At 33.7% G+C, this 16,483-nt stretch overlaps 1 protein-coding gene across 1 annotated transcript in view; it reads left to right on the top strand.

Annotated features, from left to right (window-relative positions):
* LOC131041498 (uncharacterized) overlaps positions 1 to 12,669 on the top strand; it is a 32,491-nt gene extending 19,822 nt beyond the window's left edge. Inside the window, exons 2-4 of the mRNA XM_057974618.2 lie at positions 10,954 to 11,106; positions 11,485 to 11,690; positions 11,844 to 12,669. Coding sequence (XP_057830601.2) covers positions 10,954 to 11,106; positions 11,485 to 11,690; positions 11,844 to 12,039 — 555 coding nt within the window. The 3' untranslated portion in view covers positions 12,040 to 12,669. The remainder of the gene's footprint in view (positions 1 to 10,953; positions 11,107 to 11,484; positions 11,691 to 11,843) is intronic.
* The last annotated feature ends 3,814 nt before the right edge of the window (positions 12,670 to 16,483 follow it).

The following is a 16,483-nucleotide window of genomic DNA, read 5'->3' as shown; positions in this document are numbered from 1 at the left end:
CATTTTGGGGATTGTGCTCAAAGTGCCAAAAACGAAACTTCCTAAAAAATAGGAAAAAGCAAAAAGCAAAAAGCAAAACTTTCCAAAAATAGAAAGTTGTCCAAATTGACCCAACTCAATTGCATTCCTCGTCCCTTGGACTTTCTAGGCACACTGATGGCATCAAGACATTGTTCTGACTGTGATTTGCTCAATTGATTCTGATGACCACCTAAAAACTCTAAATCCTCATTGCAAAAATACTGTTGATTCGTAGTTGTGACGCCAAGGCAAAACCTTAGAAAGCAAAAACAGGGGGGTCCCCATTTGCAATGGGGCGATGTGTGAAAGGTCACAACATGACTTAGGTTGATTTACCTTCTTAATCTGCAAAAGTTATGCTTTAGTCGTTTAAGATAATAGAACCTTCTCACTTTGACCTTGCTTATGATCTTAAGTTGATTTGCAGTTTCATCTTTTTTAGGAAATTTGCTTTCTTATCAATTCAAGTTGATTTGCACTTTCTCATTATTGAGGATTGAAATTGATTGATTAAACTTTGTTTCCTACCAACCTAAGTTGGTGCACAAGGGGTTCACTATTAGTTCAAGTTGAAATGCTCTTTATCAATCTTTCTTACCAACCTAGGTTGATTCACAGACTCTTTCCTATCATTGGAGGTTGACATTGAACTTAAGCAATCTCACTTTCCTATCAACCTAAGTTGATCCGCAGGGTCTCATACTTAGACAATTTTTACTTCCTATCAACCTAAGTTGATGCGCAGGCATACTTAGAGACTTCCAATCAACCTAAGTTGATCCACAAGGTCTCATATTTAGAAAGTTTTTACTTCCTATCAACTTAATTGATGTGCAGGCTCAATACTTAGAAAATTTTACTTCCTATCAACTTAAGTTGATGCATAGGCTCTTGCTTGATGTTGGAGGTTGAATTTTTTTTTATTATTATTTTTTATTTTATTATTATTTTCTAATTTTATTTATTTATTTATCTATTTATTACCTTGATGGTTGATTGATCCTTCAAACTTAATATTTTTGCTTTCTAGACATGATCAACTTCAGCTTGAAGAACTATCTTTTAATTTGCAAGGAAAACATAGCCTTTTCAAAATCGACCCTTCTTGACAACCACTAGCAATTTTGCAACATGACCTCAACCTGATATCTCTTACTCACTAGCAAAGGTTAACGACTAAAGAAACTATTGGCAAGCTAAGCAAACTTAGAAACCTAATCTAAGCAAAAAGTGGAGTTCCCCATTTGCAATGGGGCGATGTGTGAAAACGTCACAACAGGTATTACCTAACTAATTCCACTGTTAGGTCCCTTTCACATCTTATCACTTGAGCTTACTTAGGGTAACATAGGAATGTTTCTAGAAATCTCTAGGTGTCATGTGATCGTATCTTATCTTATCTTATCATTTTATGTCACATATCATAAGATTAAGACACTTGTTATTATATTATGTTATCCAATGTCCCATGTAACAACTAATTTACTAAAATGGAAAAACAACAAACTAAAATGACATTTTAGTGAAAGATTTGCAACTAACATTCAATTTCAGCTGAAGAGAAACAGTTGATTAACTAACTTAACTACCAACTAACTAACTAATTTCATCAGAAAGGAAACTAACTGTCAAATAAATATTATTTTATTTCAACTGAAAAGGAAGAGAAGAGTTTAGAGATTACATGATAAAGAACTCCCTGCTGATAATAGATGCATAGCTTGGCATATCATGGGAGAGGGGGAGCATCATCAAGGGCTTTTCTGCCCAACCATTGACGTAAAGTCTCCTGTGCCTCTTCCTACTGGAAGGGCCTGACCCTTCATGAGGGTAGCAGACTAAGGATAGATCAAGTACCATTAAGCCCTCTGAGCCCAGTATTTAGAACCTAGATAGACTATCCGATCATACTCTATAGGTACCCCCCAACTAGCATGACACTCTGGCTAGTGGTGTATCTGGTTCTTGTGAACTAACAGTCACATGCTAGCTGTAGTGCCACCTTGGCCAAGGTTTCATAACAAAAGTATGATAATGTGCTGTCAATGTTCACCACCCATACTTGGCATAATGAAACAAAAGTGTTATATACTCTCAAACACAATATAAGGGTTGATCTGACCAAATATAAACCCACTGGTTAACCACTCATAATAGAACCGACAATAGTTATTACCGATCCTCTAAGAACTTGGATTTAGGGTTCAACTTGTTGCAGGTTACCGGTTTTTTAACTAAACCTTCTGACTTAGATCAAAACTTACTAACGAACAAAATAATCAAATCATTTAATGAAGTGTTGAGGTTACAAGGCACAAAGATAGACAAACATGTTACTCCTCTGACTTTCTTTCTTCACTTGGTGCATATATAACTAGCATAGATTAAGATTTCATAACATCCATTTGTGATTCCATTAAGATGCTTTACCCTAAGAATTCAGACTTCAGAGTTTATGACAGATCACAGTCATAGCTACTAATAGGAAAATTCATGCTTTCATTACACATGATGAACATCAAGACTGTTAGTTCGACAATAGTACCATGGAATAGGTACACTGAACAGGAACTACTGTTTAATGAATTTACGAACGTCTATAACTCAAGCTTAGTGAATTAATTACATACATATTCAAGAATAGAGATAGTATTGCTCATTATTCATAACAAGTAGAATCGACTCATTATAACTTCATTATGAAGATGAAATGGACAAAAATCATGCCTGACAACGAAGTTTCAGGTTGACAATGCCTGCCGTAGTCCAACTGGATTCGGATTTGGATACGAGCTAAGAGCACAAGCAATATGATCCAAGCTTAGTTTGGAGGAACAATCCTGTCAGTGATTATACTTAATATCTTCCTTCCTTTCATAGGACAATGAATTATCGGTGATTTACAAAACATCATCCTTCTTCTCCTTGACCTTATTGAAATATAATGCTTTCTCCCAAAAGAATTCTTTCTCCAAAACAAATTTATAACTCCCCGCTTGGCCAAGGAATGCCTATTAATAATGAACACATTGAGGAGGCTATCACACCAAGAAGAAACACAAGCCCAAGAAAAATGACAAACAGCTTGCGCATTAGGTGGTAGTGCTCCCTTTACAAAGAAGGATTCGATAAAAGAAAAACATAAGCTTCAAAGATAATGATCCTTCCCGACATGCTTGTTGGTGTTTAATTAAAATAGAATCCGCAATAAAGGCATCACCCCCCACTAACATATGCTTCATTAATATGTATAACGAAGTATATACATATTCATACATGTGCGTTCAATCTACGTACGTGTATAAATATGTATATAATCTGTAAGTAATAATAAATAACAAGGCACTCATTGATTAGGAGCTCATATATATATATATATATATATATATCTATTCACTAGGAAATCTATATCTATATCTTATTCACTAGGATACACACACACACACACTCTTATGCATAATATAATTCATGTATAACTTAACAAAAAAAGAATAAAAATTCATAACAAAGATGCTTAACCACTCAAGCAACACTCGAGATGACAAGGTAAACACTGACCAATATCAACAAAAAGGACGGAATAGACACTTCTCAAACAAGGTGGTGACACTCAAGGAAAACAACCTATTTCCCTGGCTTAGGGCTCAATGGCAATTGTTCTTTTTCAAAGTCTGCGATCCTCTCCTTGATGATACTCTTCCTCCCTCTTGAGGGTGTTGTGAATCCTGCTGCCACTTGGTTACATGAAAAACTAGTTAGCCACATCTTAACCATATTAATGGATTTCATAAAATATTGATAACAAAATTACTTCATCATTCATTTTCCAATCATTAAGAATCTTCTTTCATGGTAAAAGCAAAAGCAATGTCATTGATTACCTAAACACAAAAGCATAATAAGCATTTTGTCCAAAGTCAGGAAAGATGAATGTAACATCTCACCTTGGTCTTTATATGTAATGTCCCCACTTTGAAATAAATTTTAATAATAAATGGTAATAATAAAATAAAATTAGAATATAAAATAATATAATTAAATATGATTAATTAAAAATTAATTAAGTTAATGAAAAGTCAAAAGACATGAAAGGAAAAGTTGCGACTCCCTCAACAATGAGATATAAAAGGGAGAAGAGAACCTCATTTGGGAGGGGGAATAATTTGGGAAATGAGAAGTGCAGATCTGATTTAAATAATAAGTGCAGATCTGATTATGAGAGGTTGTGTCCCTTTCAAAGGGCAGAAATAATGAAGAGTTACACTCTTTCAAAGGGTGCTAATGGTGAAAGGGTGTGTCTCTTGCCAAAAGGTATACATGATGAAGAGGTGTGACCTCTCCCTCACATTGAGAGATATAAAGGAAAGGAATCAAAGCATCCAATAACATCACCATGGATTGATAAGATCAGATTTGTTATTAAGTTACAAGTAGTAACATCTTTGTTCTTGGTGGTATGCATGGGGATGAGCTGAGTATGTATGCTTAATATATGAAACCTGCTAATGTTCTTATGCAGAATTAATAGTAATATCAATATGGACTGCAATATGTATGGCAGTCATACTTAATTTCATATATATCCATAATACATAAGAAATTAGTATACTTATAGACTTATAGTCTAAATCATGTTATTACTGTCAGTATTTAAGAAGATGGGAATGAGATGTTCCAAAGGGGGGCAGTCTAAATCCAAGCAATAGGTTAAGACCCAAGATATGGTGGGGATCAGTGACCCATAAGCCTCGAGGGTATAGACCCAAGATAGGTAAGGGCTTGGATCTGTAAACTTTGAGGGAACCTATTGTATTTGGTCTCTAAGCGCTTTGGTAACATACATAGACCCTTCTCCCTTAAAACTGAAGTAGTAGCAGGGTTTGATATCTATATTAAAAACTATGAATAATGAAATTAATCATCTAATGAGGAAAATAAATAAGAATTTTGTTAATAACCAATTGAAGAATATCAATCAATTTTAGTATATTGAAATAGATCAAGTAGGGGACATTACATTATAACCAAGGGTTTCCCTTTGTAATCTCATTATATTCTATACATCCATTCTATTTGCATTCTTGATAGGAATACTACTTATTCTTGTCATATTGATCTTCTAAATATTTTGTGCTTTTGATCAGGCCTTTAGATCTTGGGTGGCTATCTCCATAGCCAAATCTTATATGGTATCAAAGCAAGTTGGGTGCCTTTGGTTAGTCTTTTTGAGAGATCTTGAGTGTAGATCTTGAAAAGTTGAGTATGCTCGTCTCTTGCTTATACAAGCATCATCAAATGCAATAGTAGATGGAATGCGAGGCTCAAGAACTGGATCACATATGAGAATGCCCAAGTTCAAGTAACCAAAGTTTTCCTCAAAATCAGAATCCACATTAGAAGTTTGATCATCAACGAAAGAATCAAAGTCATCAATAGGAACAAAGTTTGAAAAGGAGTACAACTGAGATGCGTGATCCACCTCCCCAATACTAATGACCTCTCTACTCTCCAAGTCTCAGATGATAATTGATTCAAAAGTGAACAACAGTCTTCCCTGCTCCACCATGAGTGATTTGATAGATGGAAAGGAGATTGTTTGTCAAGTGAGGTACACACAAAACATCATTGAAGGTGCCATCTCCAATATCAATAGATCCCCTCCTAATTACATTCATGTAAATATGATTGCCATCAAAACAGGTGGCATTTTACAAGGCTCAAATGAAGAGAACCTAGACTGCAAAGATGAGATATGATAAGAAGCTTTCGAATCTAGAAGCTATCTCCCTAATCCATGACCTGTAAAAACACACAGAGCTTGTCCTTTGTTCTTGTCCCAAAGCGTGACTCTTTTCCTTATCAAATTTTGTTTGTTTTGAATGAGAAGCTGAAGAAGACATTTTGGAAGGCAGACTGATTCTATTTTTCACAAGAAGATGTTTCAATTCATCAATATCCTTCTTGAAACAATAGTGTTCTTCATGTTCTATCTTCTTGCAACATGCACAATTAGGCCTCTCCTTCTTAGATGATTCTCTCTTAGGAGAGGAATTTCTATGTTCTTCTATGGAATTAGATGTTGATTGTGTGTTCTTCTTAGGCTTGTTCTTTTTCTTATCTTTGCCACTAGAAGACTTCTCATCCTTTACAATCAAGGCGTGGTATTTTGAAGACTTCAAAAGACCCATTTGAATAAGCTTGTCTTGCTCCCTAGTGAGTTGCATAGCAAAATACTCAAAAGAGGGCATATCAAATTTACTCCCAAAGGCATTCTTTGTAGCATAGAAAGTAGATACAAACGCTGAATATTCAGGTCCTAGTTTGAAGAACACTTAGCACCAATTGTGTATCTTTTTTTCTAATTTCACTCCAATTGTTTTTGAGTGACTTGAATTTTGTTATGAAGTCTTGTACGTTGTCAAAATTGCATGGATTGAGACTTATTAATTCATTCTCCATATGTCCTTGAATTTCATTTGTTTGCCCAAACAAATCTGACAATTTACTCCTCCTACCATGGGTGTATCCAAGCTTTTAATGTGAACAATAACTCAGGAAAGACATACAAGCTTAGATATCCAATTGCTTCTAAACAACTATTCAACCACTTATTCTTTTTAGGTTCATCATCTTTTGGCTCACCATGAAGCCCATGAACTATTCTATACAACCTTTTAACTCTTAGCAATTTATTCATTTCAGATTTTCATTTAGGATAGTTGTAAGGTGTTAGAAGTGGATTTGGAGATTGCTCCATGATGAAACAAGAAGGAAAGAACACAAATCAAGAGAAATGCAACCACAATCACAAGAAGAATCCCCCCAAAATTTACTCAATCAAAGATCACGCCTAGCAATATAGAAGCTTGGCACTTTATGGTCACCACAATTATAGATGCCACTTTCCAAAAACAACAAAATGTTCTTGATTTTGGTACATATAGATTGCCAAATTTGGTCGCAAGCTCAAAGTACAATTTTTTTATAGAATGAGATCAATTTTGATCACATCACGGCAAAGTATAGTAAAAATCATGCACTTCGAAAAAAGCGGCACCCAAAAATGTTACCATAGGAGTAGAATGAAGCCCTGGAAGTTCCCAATACGAGAATTGCTCAGCAGCACATGTAAGAATCTGCAATTTTTGGAAAATCCAAACACCAAATTCAAAATCCGTCTTTATTACTGTGAAGAGCACAAAATTCTACCCCAAATTAAAAAAAATCTAGCAAAAGGAACCTGGATGATTGAGATATGAGCCTTCAAAGTCGAGCTTCAAAATGAAACTTGCCAATGTGGGGGTCGTGGGGGAGCGGAAATCTTTTTTAGGTGCCTGCTGACGTCAGTAGGGAATATCTGCTTTGATTGCATTGTAGTGGCTTTTAGGAAGGAATATTCTCTGAAATATTCACCTGCAAAGAAAAAGTTGCCATTTTTTTTTTGCAGAATCTTTTGAGAATACCAAAATATTTCAGTTGATGCTGTAGGGTGTGGGCGTCACATGCCTATGCAAGACACCATGTGGTGGCTTGTAGGGTCTGCATATGCTGTATGCCCCTGCGCAGGCTTCAATTTTCTTTTTTCGATTTTTTTTAATTAATTTTTTTTGTTCAAAATAAAAATTCAGAATTTTGATTTTTTTTTTGGTTTAAAATAAAAATTCAGAATTAGAGCGGTTTATATAGAGATCCGTCTTGTTTGCAGCACAAATGTGCATCCACTCATCTCCACTCATCTCAATTTTAAGTGCTTTACCATTGGTTGCATCCTGCAGAGAAATAAGAACCTCAACATTCATGTTAGGGAAGGAACTTCACAATTCTTCAATCCTGAGCATTTCACTCTAAGGGGTTAAATGTTTGTGGCCAAGGATACTATGAGAGTGGGAGGGAGATGGCGGGGTTGGTGTAAATTGCAAATCTCAATCCATCTATGGTCAACATGCAATTTTATTTAGTTAAAATCTAAACTAGGATCTGATGCGGTCATTTTGAACAAAATTCTACCCATTTTCCAGAATCCTCTGATCGCCACATTTTAGGTCATCTCAATATTCATCATAAAGATTTAGAAAAATGCTTTTGTTTAACTATTGTACAAAAGCTAATGTATATTCTCAACTTCTACACCATAGTGGAGTTGATCCAGTCATCAATGTTTTTCAAAATGGCATTGTTTCTTGATTCAAACAAAAAGAAAGCCCAACCTTTCAATGCCTTAAATGATCAAAATAATTTTCATTTTTCATCTAGGATAATGCAGAGAAGGGTCCTATATTTACTATTTTTTCAATCCAATTCCTTTTTCTCTGCTTCCTCGGGATCATATTCTCATCCATCTTACTTATGTTGGCTGGAGGATCTCTTCATATCAAGTAGCAACAGGCAGTTAGGTTGGGGTAAATTGTAAATCTGAATCCATCCAGGAACCATATGCAATATTTATTGGTCAAAATTAAGTTAGGATCTTATGTATTCACCTTGAACATAAATCTATCCAAATCCAAAACTCCCTGTTCACAACTTTTCTGGATATCTCAATGGTCATCATAAAAGATTAGAAAAAATTCCTTTTTCAACAGTTATATAAATAGAATCAATTGAATCATTAGTGTTTTTTCCCAAGATTGTAATGCTTCTGGATTTTGACTAAAAAGATGCCAACTTTTAAGGCCTTAATTCTTCATTTGTCAAAACAAATTTCATTTTTTTGTTTGAGGAAATGGCAGAAGAGTACCACCTTTTTTGTCTTTTGACTCTATTTCTCTTGCTCTGCTTCTATGGGGTTACATTCCCATCTATATTCTTCTTGTTGAAACTTGAGTCCTTTTGCTTTGTAGGTCTCTTTGAATCAAGCAGCATCTCTAGAGCTATACCTTGGTTGAGTAGACAGTGAAGGCCTTTTTGCAGACAATTTGAAATATGGTTATTTGAGGTGAAATAACATTGTTTCCTTTACTCTCATGACCTTTTCTATTCTCTACACTGACCTTTCCTTCTGAATGAAATGCTGCCATTGTAGCAGAGGCTTTTAGAGCCATGTACTACAAATACTACAAGTGCCCTTTCTACCTATTCAACTATTGTTGATTACTCACCTCATAAATCTGATTACCACTTAATTGAAGTTTAGTACTAAGATAAAGAAAGATCTTGAAGTGGGGTCTTACCAATGCCCAACTTCGATCTTCTTACCACCTTGTGATTCACAACTTATGCAATAACCAGATCAGCAAGTGCCCAAGATAGAACTAATACATTCTCTTTAGAGCTTCACACAGGAGAAAAAAAACTAAGGGGAGAACTGGAGAAGTTTCAATGGAGGATTACTTTTTATCTTCCTTCAACCAGAGGAAGAGCTCCAAGTTCTTCTCTAATTCATTGTCCTTCCAATTTGAGGCCTTGCACTTCTAATAGCTTGATTCGAAGAAGAATCTAGATTACATTCAAGCTTAGTGCCATTTCCTGCTTGCAGATAAATTTTATTGAATTAATCCATTAATTCATCAGAGACAATGTGTTTAAATTGATCCTTTAATTCATCAGAGACAATGTGCTAAGGCAACTTACTTAGCATAAGTTAACTACATTTGATTTGTAATTTATATGGATTCTGAAATCAAGTGTTATGATTCTTGATACCTCTAGATAAACTAAATTTCATGTGCAGAGTCTACTTGATCACGGCAATAATGCTGTCTTATTATTGAATTACAAGTCACCGTGGATGTCATAAGTGATGAACAAATTGAACCCAAATACACTAAGTTCAGTCACATAAAGCTAGCCTTGTGAACTCATTAGTTTTGAAGAAAATCAGGTTATACGGCTGCTGGAATTGGGTTATACCTTCCAACTTAGGATATCCACTACCAAAATTCCCTTCTGTAAATACTTATCTTTTGTTTTCATTTGGCCGTTACTTATAAGCATGGTGCTTGAAACTTAGTGAGATTGGTAAATATGAGCAGTCTATTCAATCTTACTACAGTCAAGCCTATGCAAAGCAAATAATATTTATTGTTGGAAACTGATATTCAAAATTCCCAATCAACATTAAGCTATTTAACTCCATAATGTAACATGAATTTTAGATCAGCACCTATGGTGCCTGCCATTATTGACTTCAGTTCTCTTTGCATTAATAAGTCAAACTATATTACACGGTTTGAATTTAGTTCTCTATCAAGTAATATCAAGTATGTGTTCTGCAAATTGCTATTGGAGAAGTGTGTGGGTAATAGAAATTTGTTCAATCTTCTTAAGCAAGTCATATGATATAAATGATCATGGTTACTACAAACCTGTAATGCCTTATTTCTGAACTCACTCTTTATAATTGGTCCATTGGGCCTGTGTTATTGCTTGCCTTTATTTGAAATCCATCTCTCATGACATGACATTTGTTCAATCTTCTTAAGCAATTCATATGATATAAATGATCATGGTTACAACAAACCTGTAATGCCTTATTTCTGAACCCACTCTTTATAATTGGTCCATTGGGCCTGTGTTATTGCTTGCCTTCATTTGAAATCCATCTCTCATGACATGACATTGCCATTCTACCAAAAATGGTTGGTTTATACTTATAGTCACAGTAGAGCTTCCTGGGTTGAGAATTTTGGAGGGCTTCTTTGCATATAAGGGACACAAAGCTTGATACATTTTCTTCTTTGAGATTTATAACTCATCACACAGTTTCGTGTAATTTGCCTTTTCCTTTTATGATTTTAAGTGTTTTGATAAGTTGATAGGAGATGGGCTGGAAAAAGAATTGGATTCTTAATACGATGCATCTTTCATTCATTTTGTAACCATGAGCTGACTCCTGCTCTGTTGACACTAAAGTTAACCTTTTAACAGTTGACTTTTTGAGGAATGCATATTTTATAAGAGAATTTTGACACATCGCATTATTCATTGTTATAGCGTGCAAAGGAGCTTGCTGAAAAGAGAAAAAAAGCAGAAGTAATGTTTCAGATGGGTCAGCGTGCCTATGGAAAGGGAAAGTACAATAAGGCAGTAGAGCTGCTTGAAGGTGCACTTTCAAATGTTCCAGAAGTATCACTTGTAGGTGGTGAGGTCAGTCTAATTTTTCTTATTGTTCATAAACCCTAATAACATTTTATATTGAAGGCCCTTGTGATGGCTCTCGACTAGGATCTATATCCTATTAGCAAGCTTTTTGCCAGACTCGAATTTCAAACTCCCAGTGGGAAGTCCAATTTGCACAATTTTGAGTTAATAAATCTGAGTAACTGGATTTATAGGAATTGATTCCATTATTGTTGACAATTTTGTATGCTGATACATTTCTGTACATAATAATGAATTCTTCAGGTGATCTCTTTGTATTATGTAAAATATGCAGATATTGCTTAGTTGACGACTTCTGCAAGAAGAAAACAGTAGCTCTTGAAACACCATATTTTGTAATAGGCACTTATGCTATGAATGCAGATTCAGCTCTGGCTTGCTATGGCCTATGAGGCTCATAATCGCCATAGTGATTGTATTGCACTTTACAAATTTTTAGAGAACACCCATCCAATTAAAGCCATTCGTCAAAAAGCTGCTGGTTTGCGGTTTATCCTTGAAGCACCAAAATTAAAAATTACAGAGGAAGAGATGGTCAGCATTCCCCTAATGCAGTCAAATTATGACAGGTATAATTTATCTCACCCTCCAATTTTTTAATGAACACTCAAAGTATTATTTGATGGTTCCTGTCTGCTACAGTCTCAGAAATTTTGACTATAGAAAAGGTGTGAAATCATGTGTGGCATGTTGTTGGTTACTTTTGTTCTCTGTGTTATCAGCTCTAAGGGATCATGGAGCCAGACGTACAGAAATAGGAGGACAGCTACCATTAGTAAAGAAACTCCACGTACAAAAGACTATTTTGTAGATTTTCTTGTTTGGAAAAGTCCACAATGGGAGCGCAATCCAATATTTTGGGTGGCCGTTGCTGGGTGGCTCACATTAGTTGGGGTGGCTCTTGTTTTTCAAGACTAAGCATTTCTGCTGCTTCCTGTGGACAGAAGTATGGAAAATGATTCATTGTAAGTTTCCAGTTTTTCTTCGTTTGATTCGATTGTTTTAAAAATGGGACCAATTCTGAAGTAATTCAAAAGCGACAATATATTGTTCTGCTGGAATTGACTGATGATAGGGCATTGAATTAAATGCTTGAGGGTTATTCGCGGGTATTCTTATTCATCAGTAAAACCTAGAAAATTTGACAAAGGAAATTCTGTACATATTATCAAAGCCAGGCTTGATTGTAAGTAGTATATATTCATTACTTGAGAGATGGATGATGACTCGAGTTTTAGGCACATGTAAGGAAGCGGATATGAATGATTAACAAAATCGAAGGCAAATTCATAAGCATCAAAGGTGGGTAAAATCTCCAATTCTGCAACAGTCACCTTTACTATTAATTATCGACAGCTTCTACTCCAGGGGTATGAGAACAACAAGATAATAGTGTTTATTATTGAATCATCTTTGACATGTAGTTGTTTTGTTTAGTGTCTCTATAATTTGGTTGGAAGTTTATAATGTAAACTGCAACCTTATTCTTTTGTGCCGTCTCTAGTAATTGATTGGAAATAGGCAAAACAAACTGCAAATTTCTACTAACTTTTTGATAGTCAAGTGAAGTCATATATTTAATCTAAATTAAATTACAGCTTAATTTATAGCGGTAACATGAATTTATCTTGTTACGTGAGCAGTAGGCAATTGTCTTATCAATATTAATTTGAGTTTCTGTTTGAGATGAGATGATTTTTATTGCCCTTTAAGCCAAAATGAAATGTAGGTGTTGTCAAAGTTGATTTCTTGTTTAGAACATTGATTATTCGGCTGTCTAGTCTTAGAATAAATTATTCAAGTTTTGTTGAGCTTAATAATTCATTTAAAGTAGTTGCTATTGTAAAAATGATGAACAAGCTACTTCGTGTTGAATGAGTTTGTAGTACTGTACTATTTCAAATAGGCCATGTATTATTATAGTTTAGCGTTTTCCATGAAAGCCAAAGGCAATCTAGAAAGAGGTACAGATTTATTTCATTTCCAAGTAACAATTGAAGAGCTTACGTGCTTAATGACTTCTTGAGTCTTGGACATGTTTAAATATTAACCGCCAACTACGTAAATATAAATCCAGTAAAATTTATTAATATTCAATATATTTTATATGCATTATCTAACAAGAGACGCAAAGCATCATGTTCCTGCCATTAGTTTAGAGTAGATAAAAGTAGAGATGAAGATAGAGGGGGAGAGGAAGAGAGAGAGAAATAGATAGAGGGATAGAGAGAGGGAGAGGGAGAGTTATAATCCCCATAAAAACAAGGGATGTAATGTGTCAAGTTCCTAACAATAGTTTGGTTAGTTTAGAGTAGAAAATAGAAAAGGATTTGGTTAGTTTAGAGATAGAGGGGGTAAGAGTGAGAGAGGAAGGAGGAGAAAAAGAAAAGTAGTAAAAAGAGGTATTGAGGGAGGCAAAGAAAAGGATAGAGAGGGGAGAGCATAGAAAGATAGAGATAGGGATAGGGATAAGGATAGGGTGAGAGAGAGATGAGTGCAAAATGAGGGATATAGATATAATAGAGGCGAGAGAGATATAAATACATAGAGAGGGAAAGATGTCCAAAAGGGGGGAGTAAGAGGATATGGAGAATTAGAGATAGAAAGAGGGAGATGATGAGAGAGAGGGAGATGGAAAGATAGAAAGGTAAAGATATAGGAGGTGATATAGAGAGAGAAGTAGAGATACATATATATACATGATGGAGAGATGGAGTGAATAAGAGAGAGATCTATATATATATATATATATATGGAGAGCATGTTTGAAGAAAGAGATAAAGGGGGGAAGAGTGAGATATAAAGTTAGAGATAGAGAGAGAAATAGGAAAGGAGTAATATGGTGTGTGTGTGTGTGTGTGTGAGTGTGAGAGAGAGAGAGAGAGTGAGAGAGAGAGAGAGAGAGCTTTTATATTGTTAAAATTAATTAAGACATGTTTTTATATAAACCAACTTAATGTGTAATTTGAAATAATTTAGATTTTCACTGACTCATTAATAGAAAAAGAACAACAAATAAAATATATAATATATATTGTAGACAAATCTAAACTCTTAAAATATACAAAATAAACTAAAACATAAACTAATTTGTTTAGCAACTCCTCCATAAAATCATCTTAATATGTAATTTGAAATAATATAGATTTTAGAATTATTAATAAGAGAAAAAAAAAAAATCTGAAATTTGAAATTTACATCACCACACACAAACATAAATCAAATAAATATATGATAAATTTATTAGATAAATCTAAATTTTCAAAATATACAAAATAAACTAAAACTAATATTAAGTTTATATTATTTAGCGACTTCTCCATAGAAAATATTAATTTATACACTAATCGGTATGCATCAAAAGCTTTCAATCTAAAGACTATGTATTTAGAAATAAGAATAGTTGGGATTAGTAGTTTGATGTTGTATTCATTTGATATAGTGCGTAATGTGAAAGTGAGTATGTGCTAGCTTGACTCACTAAGTCAAAAAAGTAAATGCAAATAATAAAGCTCTAAGATATGAGAAAATGCATCAATAATAGTATGATTAGGATATGGGATGTTGTATACTACATTAATATCGCATATATTATATATAAGACATTTTAATCAAATAAAACTCAAAACATAAAAAATAGACATTTATATATTTTATATTTGTAAAACACACACACACAGATATATATATATATATATATATATATATATATATATATATATATATAAAGAAATATTATAAGATTAATTTAAAAAAATTAATAATCATAATTACTAATTTGTAAAATGATTAACTTTACTTGTTTGATTATCATTTATTTCAATTTTGTTATCTAATTTTAAATTTATTTATCTAAATTTATTATTATTTAATTGACCAAAATATTGAAAAAAAACTCATACAACTATTAATTAATTCATTAAATACATCTTTTTGTCATCTTGTCCATTCATTTCTAATATTTAAATTATAAAATCCCCTTTCAAGTGTCCTTAAAAAAACAAGTTCACAATTATGTATTTTATAAGCATTTCAACGAAAGAAATGTAAAATCAGAAGATAAATATAGGGGAAGAGCACCAGTAGTTGAGCATGTACCAATTGTTGTGAGCGTTGTTGATACCTTTTGTTCCAAAAATTGAACAAATAAAACCTATTGTTTGAAACAAAAAATATCAATTTTTGTTAGGAAATGTACCAACAGTTGTTAGGAAATGTACCAATAGTTGTTAAGAAATGTACTAATATTGTAAGAAGCAACCAATTAGGTGATGCCATATCAGCTACACAACTATTGGGGTCTCTTTTGCACGCCTATTGGTCTCACTTTTTTTTTGGGCTGTTTTGGACACCTTGGCAAAAAGCATGCTGATGTGGCCCTGAAACCTTAGTTATAAGCAGGGGACTTGCCAAGTAAGCTGCTGTAAAAAAATTGGAATGATTTGAAATTTCCAAGTAGGATTTTGAGAAGTGCGAAGTTAGGGTGCACAACTACTGGGTCCTTTCCCCTATACAAATAACAAATACAAAGTGTAGTGGAGGTATTGCTTTGAAGGTACAACATTTTGCGATCAGTGGTATTTTAAAATGGTGAAATATGGAATAGGCTTTGATTTAATGAACAAACCAAACCTTAAACTACACGGCGGAATAATTATTTCAGAAAGATTTGTACATGCCTATTTTAATGCAATGTACAAATCTGACTTTTTATTTAATGATTTGATCATAAAAAATGTTTTTTCTTTTGAAAAATTCAATTTTAGCTTACTGTTACCAATAGAATTAAAGAAAAATGTCATTTTTTGCAATTATTTAAAATTAAAATTAAATTTACACTATAGACTTTTTGTTCAAAATTTTTAATTTTGTGTTCTGATTGGCTAAACTAATTTAAAAATTGAATTGCACGAATGCATTAGTATCCTACCTTGGCAGGAACTAATAATTATTATACCTATTAGAAAAGGATGGAGTAAATGTTGAATATCAAATTCACTATAGCTTGTAAAACAATTTGCTTCTATTAGGGTTGTTTAGTTGTTTATTTACTATTGTTTATTTGATGGTGGTATTTTTTTTTTTCATGTAGTTTATCTTGGTAGAATTGCTAGAAAATTTCACATGATTTTCTTGATGATGGTTTTACGAGAGTAACATGTGTCATGAAGTGTCTCTAAGACAACTGCAGCAAGAATAAAGATCAAGATAATAACACCAACACACATAATACCAAGATTTTGATGTGGAAAACCCGGTTAAGGGAAAACCCACGATGAGAACCTACCCATAATAAGATGATACTCTGCAGTAGTATGTGTAAATGTTGCAATGGGGAATGCACATGCATTCAGGCACACTA

The sequence above is a fragment of the Cryptomeria japonica genome, chromosome 7, assembly GCF_030272615.1.
Source record: "Cryptomeria japonica chromosome 7, Sugi_1.0, whole genome shotgun sequence".
Taxonomy (NCBI): Eukaryota; Viridiplantae; Streptophyta; class Pinopsida; order Cupressales; family Cupressaceae; genus Cryptomeria; species Cryptomeria japonica.
Note: the sequence above shows the minus strand (reverse complement) of the source record. Positions and strands in the feature narration are given on the sequence as shown.